This window comes from Cyrtonyx montezumae, unplaced genomic scaffold (genome assembly GCF_038088225.1).
Source record: "Cyrtonyx montezumae isolate F1298 unplaced genomic scaffold, pur_monq_1.0 scaffold_8, whole genome shotgun sequence".
Classification (NCBI taxonomy): Eukaryota; Metazoa; Chordata; class Aves; order Galliformes; family Odontophoridae; genus Cyrtonyx; species Cyrtonyx montezumae.
Window position 1 is genome coordinate 81,159,059 of NW_027072089.1, and position 21,025 is coordinate 81,180,083.

Consider the following 21,025-nt stretch of genomic DNA (forward strand, 5'->3'; position numbering starts at 1 on the left):
GTAGAGTTCCAAATGTAAAAAGGTCTTGGTTTATTTGCACTGAAATTCTTTCATGTGCTATTTCCCTCCGTATACACACATTAAAATATTATAAATGTTATTGTTAAGAAAAAATGTGCTATAAACATTACTGACTATAATGAATGGCATAAAACTGGGACAGGTCAGCAGTACAAATAAGCACAGTCTTTCTATTTACAAATTTGTAATAATTAGGAGATCATGTAACTCATAATATCATAAATATCCTATGTCCAATTTTTTTTTTCTTGAAAAGTTTGTGGGGGAATGTTTTTCTTTTGCAGCTTGCATCTGTGGATGATCATTTGTTCTTTATCTGCTGAGGACTGAGGTCCCAATTCAGAGGCTATCATCTGCCCTGTCCTTCTTGTCAAGTTGTTGGTTTAATATACAGGAAGTGTTACAGTGGATGAAGAAAGAACGGTACTAAATATAGCCAAAAAAAAAAGATATTTTGGGGATGTTTGCCTAATGAAGAATAAACAGAACTGCAGGATTAAAAAAAAAAAAATTGGCCCCATTCTAAATTGGAACAAAACCTAAAATAGCAGAATCATCTCTGAAGAAAAATTCCACCCTCAGTTCAAAACACTTGGATTCTATTTTGTCCAGTTATAACACAAGAGAAATGGAACAAAAAAAGAAATGAGAAGCTGCTGAAAATGAAAAATCATACTGTTTGAATCCCAAAATATCAAAGCAATATTTCAGATTTTCTAAGACTTTTTGAATAAAAGTAATTTCACAAAATACTTCATTTTTTAAAAATCTACATATTATGAAAAGTATCCTTAAATTGTCTTAATTTTATATAGATTTATAAGATAGTTCATGTACAGCTTCATAAAAGAAAAGCTTGAAAATTAGCTTTTCCTTTCATTTTCTAATTTATTATTATTTATTTTAACACAGAGAAGTACAACATATGCACTTGTTCTTATAATTCTCTAAGCAGCATGACATATGAATTAAAAAAAAAAAAAAAAGAGTTGATTTACCTCTTGAAACTGTATATTCACTGTCAGGAACAATTTTTGCATTCAGAAAACTTCATGCCCTGACAAGCAACGGTTGAGAATAAACTTGAGGGGCAAAAAGTGCAATATAGGAACAAATTTACTAGAATCTTCTAACAAGTTAGAGCCCTTCTTATGCATAAAAGGAAGTTGAATTAATTTATAATAATAAGTATTGTTATGAGTATTGTTTAATTCACAAGAAAATATAAAGCCTTCAGTACATCTAGACTTGAACAGAAACATACTACACTGTTTTGGTTAACTGCATCATTTTCTCCACAAACTCATGACCTAAATATTGTAGGAAAAAAACATTGCTTAATTGAAAGGGTTATAAATTATTCTATATTAACACAGAGAATGGAACTGATTATTTTATTCTGCTTAGTTGTTGCTATTGTTACATCAGAATATCCTCCATCTCCACGTACTTGCTTTCAGTGCATAGATCTATCTGAGTGTATCACAAAACATGAAGACCTGCACATCATCATTGCTGGAGGCACTTAACACTGGGAAAATTTTGCAGTGAAATAATGAAGAATCATTTTAATTTAAGAGAACACTAGAGCTAATATGGAACTGATGTGTTGTGAGCTGATAGACAATCAGCATTCAAAAGTGGCAAATTAACCATGTTTAAAAACAAAGGTACTCAAAAGTTGAGGCATTTGAGTGAGGACAGTTCTCAGAGAATGGATATTCACATTTTCTGAAATTTTGGCTTCTTAACACTGGATGTTTGAAAAATAAAGGTGCCTTTTTTTTTTTTTTCTTTTTTTCTTTTTAAATTTAGTTTTACTTTTATTAAATCTGAAAGTTGCAGATGCAGCTTTTGCAAGCTCAGCATGCTCAACGTGTAACTTTGAGTACCTTTAACAAGACAAGACTGATTTTCCTGTTGGGAAGATTAATTTCTCATTGCTGTTTTTGTATAAGTACAGGCCTGTTTTCCTTTGTAATAAATAAAGCTGAAGTCAACACATGTAACCACCAGTATAATACTTGCATGTTGTGAAACTTGCATTGACTCGAATCTGTTTAATGGTTTTCCACTGAAAATTCAACATCTGCCAACACCACACAAATCTTGATAACTGATGTCATCATGAACCCATTAAGACTTGGTTTTTAACATGTTGGGAAAACAAAGGGTTTATGGAAGACTGCTAACAGAGGACTAAATCCTGGAGCCCTTATTCAACAGTAGGAATTGTTCACTAAGTAAGGTGCGAGTAAGAGCATCTTAAGCCCGACACAATGTAAGCAAGCTCTTGTTCCACATTAAATTTAATTAGCCAAATCATTCATGAAAATGACACCATACGATATGAAACCCGTCACTGCAAATCACCTGTGTTTGTGCTTTTCGTCACCAAGGCTGATTTGGGAATGCACGTCCTGCCACACCAGCTACTGGCTTTGATGTGTCACAGGTGTGATACTGCAGCAAGGAAAAGCCATTTAAATTGGGGGCAAGCTCTGGAGGAGTTAGGCATTTCCCCTGGAGGATCAGAAACTTCTCAGCAGAGGCCATTCAGAGATACATACTGAATAAAAAGACCCTTGTACTAAAATCTCATCACATGCCTGCAGGATCTCTGTAGCTGCAGCTGGGGGAAAAGCTGTGCAGTGCTGAAACAGTAAGGAGCATCCATCCAGATAAAGGAGGAATACCGCGTTATCTCTAACATCCATACACCTGCAGAACTGATAATGCCTACCCAGCAGTTCATTTCCTGGGCACAGAAGTGGTTAATCAAAGTTACAGCACAAGACCTGTGGGGGAGGGAAAGTCATTTAATTAATGTGCCAGATATCCTAGCCAAAGCTTTTGCCAAGATTAGGTTCAGACTGTAAAGAAATCTCCAAGAGAAGGATAATTCTCAACACCTGCGGGCACTTTTATTAGCTGCTTGCACAGAATAGAAAACCTTATGTTAAAGTATTTGTCTCTGCTCCACCAAACTGACCTCACATGCTTTTATCTGGCCATAACCATAAGCAGATTTTAAAGCAGGCTGCAGAAGAGATTGCTAATGGGCAAGTGCTCTGTGGCAAATCCACTTGAACAGAAGTAACCTGTGGATGGAAGTAATCATATAAGGCTGTTCAAAAGGGATGCCATCAAAATTCACTGTCTAGGGTCGGTTCAGGTGCACAGAGGAAGAAAGTGAGAGAAATCAGTGGTCTCTTTAACACACCCAGAAGAGGTATTTGCCTAATGCAGCATTATGCCAGACCCAGGTCCAGGCCACCAGGACAGAATCTTGCTCTCATTAAAGAGGGTGGCAGAATTCCCCTTCAACCTCTATGCTTTCTCCCCTGAAAATATTTGAGAGATTTTGTTGTTTTATTTTCTTCAGAGGCAGTTGATTCTACAACACTTTGCAGAATAAGGTTCAAAGTTGAAGGCATAGCCACAATTCTTTTAAGCAAACAAAACCTCTATATACACCTGCTACGTTTAGAAAGAGATTACAATAACTCGAGGAAATGATTATATTTTGGTGCTGCAAAGAGTAACTTTAATAAAGGAAACTGAAGTTAATTTCAGGTTTGTTTATCTATATTTTGTTGTGGAGTAATACGTCTGCATCTGAAACGAACTCTGCTAGCCAGTTACAGCTGGCTAGTAGAGTTTTTGGAGCTGTTATTCACCCTTGATCCAACAGTCTGCACGTTCAGCATATTTATACAGACACATGGATAGGAACTCAATTTCTGCAGCCATTTGTGACAGTGAAACTCAAATTCTCAGATGTCTATCAGCCTCTCTGTAGTCTGTTTTATTTATTTAAAATACGTTTCCTGGTATTCAAAGAACTCATTTTTCCTTGCTAAAATGACAGTAAAATGATGCTCTTTTCCATTCTTCTCATGCTACTGAAATAAAAATATAAGTAATTACCAATAATACTAACAGTCACCCGCAGCTTTGGAAAGTACAGTAGCAGTTTTCAGATTTTTCAAGAAATATTCTTGAAACATCACTGAGATTTGGTGGTGTTTTGTTCTGGTTGATTTTTCTTGTTCCTGTGTCAGGTGTACTCAGGTGTGCTTTTAAGTGAAATGTTAGTGAGAACTCACAGCTTTGAAATTTCAGGTCAGATTCTTGCCTCCACTCTCACAAACTAGTGTCACATTCTGCAAGAGCATAAGTCACTCAAACAAATGGTCACCGAATCCAGAATCACAGGAGTTGGAAGGGACCTCGAGAGACCATCAAGTCCAACCCCCCTGCTAAAGCAGATTCCCTATAGTAAGTTGTACAGGCAGGTGTCCAGATGGGTCTTGAATATATCCATAGAAGAAGACTCCATGACTTCTCTGGGCAACCTGTTCCAGTTAATCATCACCCTTATTGTAAAGTTCTTCTCATGTTAGTGCAGAACTTTGTATGTTCAAGTTCTAGGCCATTGTTCTTTATCCTTTCACTACACACCACCAAGAAGAGCCTGGCCTCGTCCATTTGCCTCTCATCTGCCTTTAGGTATGTATAAACATTTATCTGATCTCAGTTTTCTTTTCCCCAGGCTGAACAGACTGAGGTTACTCAGCCTTTTCTCATATGGGAGATGCTCCAGGCATTTAATCACCTTTGTCACCCTCCACTGGACTCATACTAGGAGATTCCTGACTTTCTTGAACTGGGGAGCCCAGAAATGTGCACAGTAGTCTATCTGTGGCCTCACCAGGGCAGAGCAGAGGGGGAAGATCACCTCCCTTGACTTGCTGGCCACACTCTTTTTAATGCACACCAGGATTCTATTGGCCATCTTGGCTGCAAGGAAACACTGCTGGCTCATGGCCAACCTGTCGTCCACCAGGACCCCCAGGTCTTTCTCTGCAGAGCTCCTCTCCAACAGGTCATCCCCTAACCTGAACAAATAAATGATCAACAACATCAAGAAAGCAGCAATGGATCTAAAGCCTAACTCTTCTGTCCTTCAATTTTCCCAGAAAACATAACAAAAACAGTGACATCACCCTAAATATTAATTGATAATCCTTTACCCCAAGTAATGTAACTTATGACACTTACCACCTACAGCTCTGGCAATGGTGCTTGCACAAAAACACTACATGAGATACCAAGAACAGAGCTTGTATAGAGCCCTGCCACTTGCAGTCGTCTACAGAGGAACTGAATAATGGAATCCTGGTGTCATTCCCCTACAGTTCTGGAGACAGGGCCCCATCACAGCTGCTGAGTAGAAATATTGCAACTGACGTAAAAGCTCACACACCAAAACAACTTCTGAGAAAACTTGTCAGTCAATCCAGAGCTGACATTTCTTAATTTTCAGAAAACTAAATATAATCTGGATTACAGCTAATTTTGCATACTTCATATGCTATAGATCTATATCCATGATTATCTTTTACAAAGCTCATCGTTAAAAAAAGAAAATATGTTAGAGTATACCTAAAGGCACTTATGTTTGCCCAAGAAGATGCAATTTCTGCTGGGGCTTTTATGTTATAGTTCCTAATTTTCTGAGGAAAATAGCAATCTGGCAATTTCTGTTTATTGGTTCTAGGCACTACAAATTTTCTGAGGAAAATAGCAATCTGGCAATTTCTGTTTATTGGTTCTAGGCACTACAAATTCAATGTGGCAGCCTTCTCTTGTTATGTTACAGGTTATAGTCAGTTTAAACCCGTCTCTTAAGAATTTATTTTGAAAATGCTTCTGAAAATATATTATTGAAGAGCCACCTTTTAAAGGACCAAATGTGGAAACATTTAACACACCATTTTTCTGCACAGTAAAGTTCACAGGCATCGGTGCAGACATCCTAGGTAGCAATGCTAACACAAGTTTATTTGGGTAACTGTTCAATTTGCTATAAACAGTGGAGTAAGAGATGGTGCAGACCTCTGTAAAACGTAACGCACTTCTGTATTCTGAGAAATTTGCTCAGGCTCCAGCCCTACAGTCATTCACGCATCTGCGTTTTACACCTGACTAGTCCCACCAGTTGAATGAGGGTAACTCATGCATAGCATGTTAAATTGAAAATAAGAGCCTGCAGGATCATAAGGAGCAACATGAGCACAGAGAAGACAGTGTATGTTGATAGGTAAACAATAAACATGTTCCAGCATGCAAGAGGAAAAAAAAAGCCAAAGAAAAAGCAAGCCTGTCATAATAGCTTCATCAGTGCAAATTTGGAAAACAGCACCATGGAGGCCAACTGCAATTTTTCCACTATAAGCCTGACCTGTAACTCATTAACCCACCACTAAAAGAGTTCACCTCATGTTTGGTTCTCTGAAGCACTCAAAGGAAAAAGAAACTGGAATGCATTTGTATTCCCCTCCTCTGGAAAAAGAGTGAGGCATATCATATTTGTAAAATTTCATAAACAGTAAAAAAAGACTATAAAAGAACCTATTATTGACCTATTGAATATATTCATGCTGCACTCAGAACAGTGTGATTTTTTTCCCCATTAATGCCATTAGACTGTAACTCTTCTTTTATATTGCAGTGCTCTCAGATAAAAATAAACAAACTCTCCTGTTACACCAAAATTGCAAAGGTCCAAGACCAATGGTAAAACTGCTTCTTGTTTATTTCCCTGGGTACTTGCCACCTGCCCCTTGGCTAACGCTGTACTCCTTAACGCTTGTATTTCCACAAAGCCCACAATGCCACCAAAATGACTTCTAAATCTTTTCCTAGAATCTGAGGTCATGAATGACTATTAGTTTAGGAAGTATTAATGAGGGCCATTTGAACAAATGCACTATTTTCTTTTTCACGGGATTGTGCAGAATTTGAGACAATCTATAACTGGATGCACGGTGGTTGTTTTTGTATGGGTTTATCAGAGCATGCCTAATTGAAGACAGGTCTATAAATAAAACATCAAGCCTTTTTTTTTTCCTCCTGTTATTATCCTCATTAGGGTAAGATTAGATCATGCAAAGGTCACAGTACGAGGAAGATCGCAAAGCATTAAATTAGACTCCTTTAACTGGAGTAAAACCTCTACTTCTCAAATTCCTTCAGAAAACTCAGACTTGTAGCTCACTTTAGTTTCCAATAAATTGTATGAAGAAGTTCAACTCCAGCCTTCCACATTTCTATATAAGATGCCGTTTATTGAAGAATTTTAGAGATTTCATTCCTTTAAGTTTGCATAAACCTGCTAATGAGAACACTGCTTCTAGACAAAGGAGTGTGGGTCCTTGCTCCCTTGGAAAGGAAACATTATTTTTACTTTCTTAGATAAACTATAATTTGTATCTTGAATCCTCCTATTGGACTGCTGCCTTTTATTTTAAGGTCAGTAACATCTGAATTTTCAAGCTGCATGCAGACTAGTCAATGATTACCTTTTCTCTGCTCTGAAAATAGTCTTCCTAGTTAATATATCACCACCAAACTCGAGACTTCCAGCCTGTACTTCAGTGTTTTCTGCTTTTATTTCAGACCGGAGATAACTGTAAATGTCTTAAAGCTTGCCTGGTCACTTCAAACTTTTTTAGAGATAGAAGGAAAGAAGACATGTCTTCCTGCAGTTCTGAGCTATGTGTTGCAAGTCAGTTTGAAGATTGAAAATACTCTGCAGCATTCTTGGAAGAATCTTTCTTTCATTTTTACTTCTGCTACTGAAGCAATGTAATTAATGCTACACAATCACAGTTAATCACAACTCTTACAAGTGGCTATTTCATAGAATTGATGCCAAAAGTGTATTCTGATTTTTGTTTTTAAGCTGCATAATAGATGCTAGTGAGCTCTGGTGAGCACAGGCATGTAATTCCATAACTATATGAACAGCAAGAGCAAGCTCTTGATTCCTGCAGGATTTTTGCTGCTGCCAAGTCTGGTTCTATAAAACATTACCTTCAAACATAGAGTAGGTCAAATCATATCCTGAGTTACATGTGTGTAATTTCAAAGATCTGTGCTTTGGTGCTATCCACATTGAGATAGACACTGTTATTTGCTTACTCTTCCTTCTCTTCACACACTTCTCTCAGAGATGCAGTTCTACAATGTCCCCTTAGAAAGCAGTAGTTTGAGAGAATGCCTTCCTTCCTCCTACAGTATATCACAGTCATACAGTCATTACAAAAGGCATCATTTCTTTTTGTCTGTACTATGCTGAAAAATATTGGTTTACAATGGGTTAAAAATCTGCTGCTAAGCACTGGCCATTTTAAGGTGTATTCTTCTCCCCTGCTGATTTGCTCTCTGACCTTCTGGGGGCCAGGGCAGTTGCAGACTTCATTTTTACTCTATTTCCTGGTCTCTTTCCTGGCTGTGCACTCAATGTTTCCACAGCAGATTAATGACAGCTAATAATATCTGATATATCTGGACATTGCCACATAATGAGTTGCAGTCCCACTGGGTGCCCAAAGTGTCACTACTAACAAATTCACCAGAGCTGCACATAATTAGCATGTAAAGGGAGTGATCATGCAGTAAATCTGGAGGGGAAGATGGATAGCCCATGAAGAAAAAATATAAGGGGGAAAAAAAAAAAAACACTGTTCTTAACACTCATTGGTAAATGTATGTTTCTTGGCATGAATATTTTCTTGATAACAAACTGTGAACAGGTTACCTCTACAGTAACATTATTCCTTCCGCGGCTGATAGGCAGAATTTCATTATACCATTGCTAATGTTACAATATTTCTGCAAAATGTCACCATATGTAAATTAGAAGAGGTTAGGGTTTCCATCTTAGTTTTCTTTCAAGATGCACTGTCCCTTCCTGCTGTGGCCTAACTCACCCTTTATAGTTTCCAGACATGCTAACGTTTTCCCACCTCTTGCAAAATAGAATAGACAGTGGAAGATCTTCCTTCTCAAATAGCATAGCCAAATAAGAATGAAGAAACTCAGTACATGACAGAGAGAAAAAATGCAACAATATAAATCAGTTTCCTTGAAGAGATCACAACCAAAGTACAATCTTTCCCATCATGTCAGCAAATGGCCAATAAAGAAAACTGGGGATACCCAATCTTAACATGTATCTCCACCTTTCATCCATCTAGCTGCCCATCATACTCTAAGTGCTGCCTGCAGACTGGACAGATGCAAACAAAAAGGCCTTCCCAGGAGAATAAGGTTGACAAGGAGCAGATAGATTGAACTGATGGGCTGTATTCAACCTGAAGAGGTCTAAATGGGGCAGTTCCGCTCTTGTTTAAGTCATCAGCTACTTCACATTGCTGAAGACTTCATTTTGTTTTGAGATGTATTCATTTTATTTGGATATACTCTGGCTTTAAGTTTATTTGGGCAGTTGGCCAAAATGTGGCTAACGAAAAGTGCAACTGTTTTTAATTTATTAGCCTATGAAGGAGAAAGGTGTTTAGTCCTGAAGGTTTCAGTCTTTAAGTTGTTCTTGTGTATAAGAGAGAGCTTTGCCATGAGAACCTCGTGGTTCCTAGGATGAGAAAGCATGAGCTGACTCCAGACTGACTTTGTGTTAAAGGCAGAAGTTGTGCAGAACTTAAGTACTAGCCACAGTTTGTGATGCTGAAGAGCAATATCAGTGAACCTCAACACTTCAAAAAGTGTGAACTGCTGCTTAGAAGTACTGGGGAATACCCTGGAAATAACAGTATCTGCTTCTGTCCACTAGTGCATTCCTGTTTCTGCCACTGTTAAGCAGCTAAGTGCACAAGTCCCCCACATTAGCTTATAAACTCTAGAAGTTTCTGTATTTGCAACTCATACTGACTTTCAAGATGGCTAACACACTGTCAAAGAATCACCCTTTGGAGTTGGGTGACTTTTATCTCTTTTAAAAAACTTACGTTTCCAAACTGCATGTTTCACAGAAAAGTATAAACCCTAGAGGCTTAACAGCAGCCCAGTTAATTAAAAAAGTGAGAACTGAGAAAAGAACTCACAAGTTTATACTCCAGAAAGTGCCATGCTACAGTTTGACTATATTTGTGGGTGTTTTTTCAGCCTCCCCCAAATGTAATTTTAAATTCTTTAAAATTCCTGACAAATAACTACTTTTATTTTGAATCCTTTGTTCTCATACATCGTCCCTGCAATCTGTATGGTAACTCAGCACCATTATTCACTTCAAGATTCACCTTTCCCACATCATTTCCTTATATACAAAAAGGTTCAAATGGAGGGGAAAAATAAGAAAAAAGAATACTGAATAAAGCTTATGTTGTTTGCCTTGTTTTAATGAAAGAATGAACCTCACAAACCATCCAGCTCCCACAGGGGACTTTTTTTATGCAGTCTTAATGATAATTAACTGACAGTGATTGATGGCCAGTACTGAGGTAATAGAAGATACGATCGTACTATTCTATCCAATTCACATTTCTTATGAGTTTTTGTTTCTTTCAGAATAACAACAAATAGATTATTTGTACAATATGAATTTTGCATTTAAAGTTCATCTAAAATACATTTGCCCAACTGCTCTGTCACTTTGCTGACTGGGATTTCATATCCTCAGATTTCATTCTGTGTCAAGTTTAGGGAAGGCATCTGCTTCAACATTAGAAACAAAAGAAATCACTCACATATTTCCATACATATGATATGTAAAAGCCTTTCTACTGGAAAATGGTCCCAAGCACACTGAGGATGTACAAAATTTTTTAATACGTCCACGTGGAATTTTGTTGAAGAGAACACGAGCCTTTTTTAGCCTAATTTCAAAATATTGTTGTTAGACATCTCTAGGGGTATTCTTTTTTATATGCACTGAGCTGTTTTATTACAAAATCACCTTTGCTGAAAACCTCCCAGAGTCTCACAACTTTGGTCTTGTTAAATCTCATAGCATCTCATATATTGTAAAGAATGACTACACAAAATGACAATATTTTATGATTTATTCTTCAAATCCACTTTTTAAAATAATTGTTTCCATTATGCTGGTTGTGTCAGCTTCAAAATTTTGTATATATATATCAATCAAGTGTTTTAAAAGCTTTTTGAAGAGGTCTATTGCCTTACCAGGAAAATGGTCCAATTTGAAATGTATATGTTACACAGAAGACTTCACATTTTAAACTTTTCCATTTGACAGGTGAATTCTCTCTAGTATTTTATCACTTGTTACTTTTAAATGATATTATTTTAACTGCTTTTCTGAAATACTTTCCCTCCCTTATTGGTTCAAAGAAAAATACGTTCTTTTTAGGCACGCAGCATTCCCTTAACAGTTTCATTGCCTTTTCAGTGTGTCATTATATATAACAAAATGTACACACAATGCATCCCTTGGGAGTTGGAGCTTATCACGGTGCAGTGCTTTCAAAGTGAGTGCTTTATACCACTTGGCACCCTGAGGACATGTGAGGTGACACCACTGATCTCTCAGGAGACATATCACTGATTCCTTACCAGTCTCAGTGATGAAGCAATTAGTCAATTATTGCACTTTGTAAATTCTAGCTACCTCCTCCCACCCATAAGACAAAAGTTGCAGTAAATCTGCATCTGTCTGGTCCTCAAGGCATGGTCTGTTCTTGTCTACTTTTATGCCCTCCTTGACGAGGGCAACAAATCAAGCTTAGACACCCTGCACAGAAGAATTCCTCGCTGAGTCAGACACAGCCAAGCCCCAGCTAGTGGGCAAGAGTTCCATGGAGGTCTATCAGTAAGTCTCAATCATTTGTACAGGTTATTGCTCAGAGACAAGGGACACCAAGGTCTGCCTGATGCCACAGGAGCATTCCTTTTCAGTGCAATCAAGAATCACTTGATACACAGGGTACCTCCAGGATTATGGCCAATAAACCTTCACCACTATGAGAAGAACAGCTAGTGAGCACAAGTCATGTATTTTCAACCATGAGGGATGATAAACGATGTATAAATACCTCCTTACTCAAATGATTGTTGAAGAATATTTTCCTTCAAAACATGCTGGAAAATGACTGTGCATAGGAGGCCATACCTCCTCCTCATGCAGAACTTACGTGTTCCCATTGGTTCACAAACAAAAAGAAACAGTTGCGAAAAAACTAAATGATTTTTTTTTGTTATTGTTCCCCTTGACTGAAGTAACAGAACAGCAAACAACAGAAGATTTTATGTTAAAAGAAGCCTTCCAAGTGACCTGATACTAAACACTTCCTTCTCCAGCACTGAGAGTAAAGCAATGAACACAATTGCCCGCAAGTCACAGCACGGGAGCAGAGAGAGGCATCTAACCCCTGATGCTACGGACTGCTGGCTGGATTTAAATCCATTTTTGCTGAATGGAGCTGAACTGAATGCCCTCTACCATCCTCCAGAAAGGATCCCAGGTGTCAAGGAATTGCATGTTTCAGTTTCTGGGCCAAAAACTGAACTCTTGCAATTCCTAACCTTTGTATAACTTGTCTTTATGCTGTCTAGGTCAAGTCTTGTACAGAAAAATAAAAGCTTAAGACCACACAATAAGAAAAGATGAAAGAGAAGGGACTTGTGCAGATCTCATTGTGTGATCTGCATAGTTAATTAAGAGAACACACCCAAAGTAGAAGCATGCACAGGTACAACAAAACCTATAGAATCTGCCCACATAGAAGAGCAATGCAAAAGCATAGCTTTAAATTATATTTTTCGGTCTTTACTTACAGACATCCATGTCAAAAATTTGGGCTATTTTCTGAGCTCCTATTGCACTTGCCTGCTGTGCAGGCAATGAAAATGCATCCTGCCAGCCACTGATAACCTGGAGGAAGCCAGGAACTCTTCCACCGTTGTGACTCTGGGGTTCAGTTTGAAGACCTGAGGTTTTACAGATAAAACGTGGCAAAGATGTTCACTTTTCTGATTTTACTCAACTACATGTAGTTGAAGGAGCAACAAATAAGCTCCATGTCACTGCCTTGGAAAGTTTCTCTTCAAAATAGTAGTCTTGAGCTAAAAACAAATTTTAGATATGACTGGAAGAGAGCTTTCTTATCAGAGGCATGATGCTATTAGGATGATATGAATATCTGCTCCAGTTAATAAGAATGGAGTTCACTGCTGAGGAAATGGCTCTGTCCCTTTGCCCCTCTCTGAGTCTCCAGCAAGATTTTTTAATGCAGTTTTTAAAGGCTGTTAGTAGAGAGGCAACCAGCCTCTTCCCAGAGCAGACCAAAAAAAAGAAGAAAAAAAAATCCAGTTAAAAGCTCTGCTAGCATCATGACTCTCTACACCTAATTCTGTTCTTATGGTACCATACAGTGTGCCAAAATAATACCTAGTTAGGTCCAGATGCTCAGGGATTGCTGTTGCTACTTCTGCTCATATAGGAATCCATTAATTTTGGGTGAAGTCACTTTGCCAGTGCTTTAAGTAGGAGAATTGGAAGAATGGAAAACAGCTCTTGTGAAACTTGGTGATTCATGTAAACAAGTTTTGTTTCACAAATGAAAAATTTGTACCAGTCTGCAGCCTGATTACCTCAGACAAATCTGCCACAATTTGTAATTATATTATTATTTTAAATTAATCCATCCGTGAGTTACAGTTGTCTTTTGTTTATTCACTTGTTTAGACTGGTCTAAAAAAATGAGCAAAGCTTTCAACCATTTATAATAAAAGCAAAACAACTAAAAAGACCCTTTTTTCCCTTAGTTTGCATTAATGAGTTCATCCCAAAATATATTTGCAATAATATAGGAAATTAAGTTATAAATGTAGGGATGTGCTCCAAGTCACCATGAAAATCTGCATGCAAATGCATAATAATCACAAATCTACGTTATTACAATATTAAAAAATACCTACAATTAAATTATCATGTGGAAATAATCATAATGTTATTGGAAACTCAATTATTGTGGCAACCCTTGTCAAGGAATTAGCAGGCTATGGCAAAGGCAAGTCAGACCTGAATTCATCAAATATATATTATCACAATATTACATGTTCACTTCGATTCCATGCAAAGACAAACATCCTCACTCACTAGTATCTGCTCAATGCATTTGTATTATTCATGAACAACTCTGTGATCTATTATACATACAAAACTGATTGTACGCTGCTTGCCGGAGGCTACAATGCAGAGACACAGAATTAATTTTATTATATACACATGCATGATAATTGTGTAGAATTCAGTCAAATATCAAACTCTGCTCCTGTGCTCCATTATTTTACTTTCCAAAAAGAGGTCTAAGGTCAGCAGCAATTTCTCTTTGGCGACAGTGAAACTCTTTGTCATTTAGAGTAGAAAGTTCCTGGGTACTAATGAGCCTGGAGCTGTGATGAATGGTCACACATTCCCTTTCCTCTGCAACCCCTACTAATCAAAGGGAGACTGTAACTTATATTGAGATTCTCAAGAATTCCTTGCCTCTTGGCACACAGAAGTCACTTTGGGCTGCTGACTTAGATACTTCATTTGTCAGTGATGAAGACAACACTTTTGGCTTTGGAAACTTGACTAAAATTTTGCAAGGTGATCAGTACATCTTGAAAAATTTGTTTTCAGATAGATTTTTACTTCTATACGAGCTATTATTATTTCAGTAAACTCCTAGAAATGCTATCACAGGGCCATTTTTCCTGAGATAAGTTTTCATTAAGAATAAACAATAACTACCTGCCCCTTTCTTAAACAAGGCAAGGAACTAATAGGATGATCCTAACTTGCTTCCAAATCTTTTGCCAGAAAGACTAAGTCAAGTACCATCTAAAACATTTATGACTGTTATGAGATACCAGGAGTAAGACACATACCAAACCTGAGAAGAACACACAAGGTGTACCACTTTGAGTACTGGGCTGGGCTGCATTCCAACATGACTGAAAGCTTGACTTCAACATGTTTCAGATTAGGCAAATGCCAAGCCAGCTGGGATAAGTGGTACATATGTGATTCTTAGCAATAATAAATATCAAATCCTGCAAAAAAAAATTTGTAATTCCATTCACTCTCATTATGTGACATCTGAACTTTTGACTATCGTACTTATCTAATCTTTGGGGTTCCAGAAAATTTAATCCTTGCCCAGCACATTCAGAGTAGAGTCCCATTCCAGCATATTTGACACTCACTCTTGCATTACTTTCAAGAGTCATAAGCAGAACGTACACTCCACAGCATTTATATTCCAGTTTCACAGAACTCGTAGGGATAAACTGTAGCAAGCACTCTCTAGAAGTTCTCTAAGTCTACTCATAAGCTTGGAGGAGATCTAAACATCCTCATCTTTAAATATTTCATATATTTATGTCATGACTAAAGTCTATCATTTTCTATCTCCAAGAATGATGCAGGATGATCTGGATTTAGTAATGCATAGCTTACCATTAACGCATAGTTTACCATTTAAATTTACTATAAGTGGGTAAAGCCAACAATTTTCTAATTAAGCAAAACATCTCAGAAAAGGAGAAGTGAGCTAACTCCTCACATATGATGCTCCATCACAAGAAGTAATGAACGAACAAAATTGTCCTCCTTATCTTGGCTTGCTCATGGCAACCAACAACAGAAATAGAAATAGCAAAAAGCACAACTCTGACTAGTCTCCAGGGTAGCACGTGAAACACCAAAGGTGTGGAAGAAAAGACCTTGCATTGACAACCAACTCAGTAATGCAATTTGTTGCTAATTGCTTATAAAGGATGGAGTTCCTAAAATTATCTATCTTTCCTAAAATTATCTACGTTAAAACTTCTTTAGTGATAGCAATGACTCTGAGCATGCCAGTATCTTTTGAACATTGCTTTCTTCCATGGTAAACCCACTTACTTCCTGCCATATAAGGCTAGCTAAGCAAGTAGGTGAGCAGCAGGACCTCCAGGCTTGGACGGTGTAATTTAACTTCAACTTTTGCTGTGGAAGTAGTTAACAAGACCTTAGCTCAAATTGATTTTCCTAGAGATTGTTAGCTTGACATGCTCTGGCAGGCAGTAAGATAATGGGGAGAAAGACCCTACTGAAATTGATTAATTTGTCACCATTACCTGAGACCTGACAGTTTTTTCATACATATATGAAATGTCAGTGGTACCAGCTTATTCCTCTGATTAGAACTAAACTCATGGAGTTTGGGTTCAGAAAGAAATACAAAGTTTCAGAAATTTAGATGAACTTCATCCAAACCACCAAACCTCTTAACCACACAATGAGATTAAAATAGTTGAGAAGGTGCATTTTTATTAAAACAGAGATTGCCACTTTGTCTGGTGTACATGAAAATACCTCCTTGGGTTACTCGGCATTTTCCTGCTTGTCTTTAACTGCTAACATACCCAGGGGAAAAGCACTGCTGTTAGACCACATTTTCCAAGCTTGTAAAATATGCTTATTTTAAAATCCTGTAGTTTTTAATTGGTTTGGCCAACCTCAATTATTAGAAGTCATACAAGAACCACCATGTAACCAGCAAACTGTTCCAAAGACAAGTGCTCATGTTATTTTTTCAGTTAACATTTATTTTGCATGTATCCATAAAATCACTACATGGAAAGACTGTGCATACACAGAACAAGTGTTCACTTCATTTTCTTGCCAGGCAGCATTGCTCAAGCACAGACCTCTTGACATTTAAGATTCATAGTGCAGAAGCATCTACTGATTCCAATAAGAAACAAGAAATGTTATGAGAGACTCCATACAAAAAAAAAGTCACAGTTCTGCCACAGAGCACTTGCAGTTATATACGTTGACAAATCAATGATTGCTGCACTATGTTTGGTGCAAGTAATAGTTTTCAGCGATTTTCTAGACATTTTTAAAAAGAATTGACACTATAGGTATCTCTATATGGTAATGGATAGGACATTACTTCAGCAGCTACCGAGGCAAAATAGCTACATCACCTTACCTTTGTGCACACGTATTTTATGTCAGCAGAAAATTCAACAACATGGTAGTGTTAGCCATGCTGAATCTTATTCAGAAGACAAATAATAAAATTAAGCCCAAATTATCTGTGAAGAATTACCAGAATGTTTATTTTAATTTTCATCCTAAAGGAAACAGTTTGACATTTTATTTCAGAATTCAGGAATTTTGCATTTACTTATTTTTGAGAGATGCACCACTTTTCCAACATTTCCTTCCCAAGGAGAGACAACCTAATCATGGTCTGCTTGTCTTTGGGTTAACAGAACTCTGATTTTCACTTTTAATCAATATGGGGGGGGGGGGGGGGGGGGGGAGAAGGGGAAAAAAAAGTGTTGTTTTCTTAGATCAGGAATTGGAAAAAAAATAGTAATAATAATAATTAAAAAAAAAATCACATCTTTGCATAGTCCTCTTGGCCATGATCTTTATTCCTTCCTACGAGGCATATTAAGACAGAACAGATTACCTCTGAGGTGAGTTTAGTGCTCTTTGGTAAATGCGCATTACTGGCAGAGAACAGCTTTCCCAAGGCTGAACAGAGCCAGGTGGGATTGGAGCACAGGAGTAATGTCCTCCAGTCACACAGATCCCCAGCTCTATCTACTGCAGCCCACTGACAGCCGCTGGCAACGCAAATCCCCCAAATGAGACAGTACAGGATGCTCCTTCAAATATCTCCTTGATGCCAAGAATGTTTCTATGGTAATTCTGCATACAAAATTACAGGCTTGTGCTGTGTAAGAGGCTGTGCAAGGGCCCAAGGAGATGAATAAGCCTATCTAAGGTTGTGCATACCCAGGGGGCTTCCATTATTTTGGGTGCAAGGAAATACAAAGATGGAATAATAAGAGCGTTGTGCTGCACTTCAGTTGTTAAATTACTTCAATACCTTGTTCACAGATGTGCGCATGTGAATCTAATCAACCAACACCTCAAAGACAGCAAAGATTATTTTGAGAGATTATTCCTGTTTCTACTACAGAAAAAGAAGTGCCAGCCCTTCAGGGTCGTTTGTATATAGGTGCATGCATGTGCACACAAACAGGCACCTTCATCCTATGAAGACACAAAGAAGCCACATGAAAATAGTTTTCCATAACTAGAACACTATTCTGAGAAAGATACAACTTCTAGTAACAGATTTGCCTTTTCACGGAAAAAAAAAATCAAAGCAATAAATCAATGCAAAAAACTTGTATAAGTACATGAGCATCAAACATTTGTAAAAAAGAACAATGGGATAAAAGGAAAGGTGGCATCATCAGAAATGAGTATCCAAAGAAGAAAAAAAGTATTTCTATGCCATTCTAAATCCCAGAAAGGGGAGCTTTCCAATATCTTCTCAAATAATTTTTGCTTCAGATTCTAAGACAGCACATTCAACTATTCAATTTGCTGTTCAATAATAGGGACCCAGACTGGCTTTTTAATGCATAAAAAGAAGTTGCATTTTTTTTATTTTTCCACTCTGTTTGTTTGTTGCTTACTGACATCAAATTTCCTGCAGGCATCCTAACCTAGCAATTGGAGAAACCGCTCTAGGGTTTTCCAGGGATCTAATACACCTGGATAAGAAGTGCTAATTGTCACCAACTTCCATTAAATGACAGCAATAAGGCACAAAATGTGCTTGATTTGCAGACACTAGTGCCACTGGGAGTTAGCAGCAGATTAATAATTGTGCAGACCTCAAACATTCCCCTGGCACTGACAGTCCTCAGACATTCCAACATAATGCCAGATTATGAGGCCTTTGTTTTTAGCTTGCCTTTCTAAATAAGGCTTAGGCAATTGCACAGCTTCTCTGTAATATGTCTTTGACTGTACCTCCCTGAAATTTTCTAGTCAATGAGAATATATATTTTTATGGGAGGGTAGAGGTCACAACAGCCTTAGCAGTTTTGTGAAAGCAGGCAGCTGGGTGGACATTATCAAGCCTGAGTTTAAGTGCTCCTAATACCCTGACTTCCTGGGTTCAAAAAGAGAACTGAACCCTAATTTTGCTCATTCTATTAGCACTAAAAGGCCAAGGGAGGTATGTTGTATCACATACTTAGCAGGCAGCAACTCTGGCATCAAATCACCTTTACTGATCAAGTCTGACTATGTTCTCAGATTTTTTCCCTCTTTCTTATTATTTTATATTATATACAGTCTCGAAGCCTTAAGTATACATCAAGCATCACCTTATTGCACAGATACAATCTTATTCCAGCTCCATGCAGACCAATTCAGGGACCAGTGCTTTGCCTTCCTCTTCTTGCTCTGCTGTTGCTGCTTCCTCTCTGTTCTCATCACACGTGGGCATGTTCTTTTGGCTTGGAGGAAAGCAACTCATGGCATGCAAGCTTACTGACAGCTCCAGTGGCATTACAAAGCTCATTCCTGCATGCAGCAGCATGATTACGGAGGAGAAGGCAAGGTTGAACAAATGTGTTTCAACACTTCTTTCTTGGTATTTATGACCATGCCATAGCATTCCTGCAACCTGGCCTGCTGCTGCTCCAGCTGCTTGTGCAAGCTCCTGATGGAACGCAATAGCAGGAGTCTTCGGTACATTGCTAGCTGGAGCCGGTACTTCTCCTTTTCCTCCTTTTTCTTATTTTCTAGGGTCTCCATCCAGACAGTTGAGCCAAGATTGCAGGGGTTGCCCTCAGTGCAGCTCTCCACACGCTGTGTGCTGGCAGCTGGCACATGGCAGCACCTGAGGTTGTTCACCAACAGGGCCACAACTGCCTTGGGGGTCTCACCAGCCTCCTCAGGCACCCCAGCAACACATGATGCTTCTGAATCCTGGACACAGCTACAGTAGAGGCTTTCAGAGCATGGTGAGGCAAGGCCTCCAGGACAGACAGCTGTGGAGCAGGACAAGCCTCCTGCTGATGCATTGACAGCTATCAGCTGGTGCTTGGCCAAAGCAGAGGCTTTGCTCTGTGCCTTGACACCACTGATGACCTCTGGTCCAGCAAGAACTTTCCCTTGGGCCACAGCCTTGCTAGAGAGGACAGACAGTCTTTCTGGCATCTCTGAGCTTCTGTTGCCATCATTAAGGCCAGCATAGCAATCAAGGAAGGCCATTCCAGCATTATGATGAGTAAATGGGTCTTCATCACAGTTTTTCTGGGTCTCCTCTTCATCTCTTGTTATTGCACCTGTTTCCTCAGCCATTTATTGCATGAGCTACAGAAACTTTCTGCGGACAAAGTGGAAGCAAGAGGATTTCATTTCCACATACACACAGGCACATACACAGCAGACCCATGCAGAGTGACATTTGAAGAAAGAACCTCTCCTTGTATTTAACCAATGGACCTATTAATTTTCTAATAAAGCACAACCCTTGGGTCACTTCAGGCCATTTCTTGTGATTTGCATCGGATGTTCTTTGAGACACAACATTAATCCAATAATAATTAAAATGATATACTGTACTATTAACATTCTCAAATCTTTAAAGCAAAGTGATCTATCCCTGCAGCACTGGCTTTGCTGACTAATTAAACAGAATACAGTTGTAAATGGCTATTGTAAGCACTTCTCCCATTTAAGAACACAGCTCTAGCAAGTGTAGCTCGTAGAGACGGGCGAGTTATCAGGATTGATCTGCCCTAAAGAGGTGGATGTACCACAAGCAGCAGGTTTCATTTAAATGCCCTCTCTGAGATTAATCTGTCTGCTAGCAGTTTGTTTACAAGGCTGCTGTTTCCCCTCCTGCTAGTTCTATCAGCAGAGCGATAATAGTACCATGTTAGCCATAGACAGGAAAAAAAGAATACTTACCGAGGTTAGAGGGGGAAAGAGTAAGAGTTACAGTGCATTGTGACTGCGCATCATGTTTTCCTGAGTATGAGTCAGCAAAAACTGGAACAGAAACATCACTGTGAAGAAGCAGGAACAGCATTACTCTGTTCCACCCAGCAACAACACAGTGAATCCCAATCACTGAGAAGTGAAGGGCTGGCTTCCCCCCCTCCCCAGTTCCCCCGTATTATCCAGCTTTTATGTCATTTTTGAGCACAAAATGAAAACTGGGATTGGATAACACTATTTTCCAACCACAGATCCAACTATACCTGATTCACTCAATCTACAGGGATGATACATATGGCCCATCCTGAACCCATCAATCAGCAAGGAGCAAATATGGCTCCCAAAATAGTGCAATGCATTCTAGACTCTAAT

At 38.4% G+C, this 21,025-nt stretch overlaps 1 protein-coding gene across 1 annotated transcript; it reads right to left on the bottom strand.

Moving 5' to 3' along the window:
• Positions 1-19,019: 19,019 nt before the first annotated feature.
• Positions 19,020-20,011, bottom strand: LOC136058961 (uncharacterized). Its single transcript, XM_065752796.1, has one exon. It carries the CDS (start codon positions 20,009-20,011, stop codon positions 19,247-19,249), a length of 765 nt encoding a protein of 254 aa, XP_065608868.1. The 3' UTR covers positions 19,020-19,246.
• Positions 20,012-21,025: the final 1,014 nt, after the last annotated feature.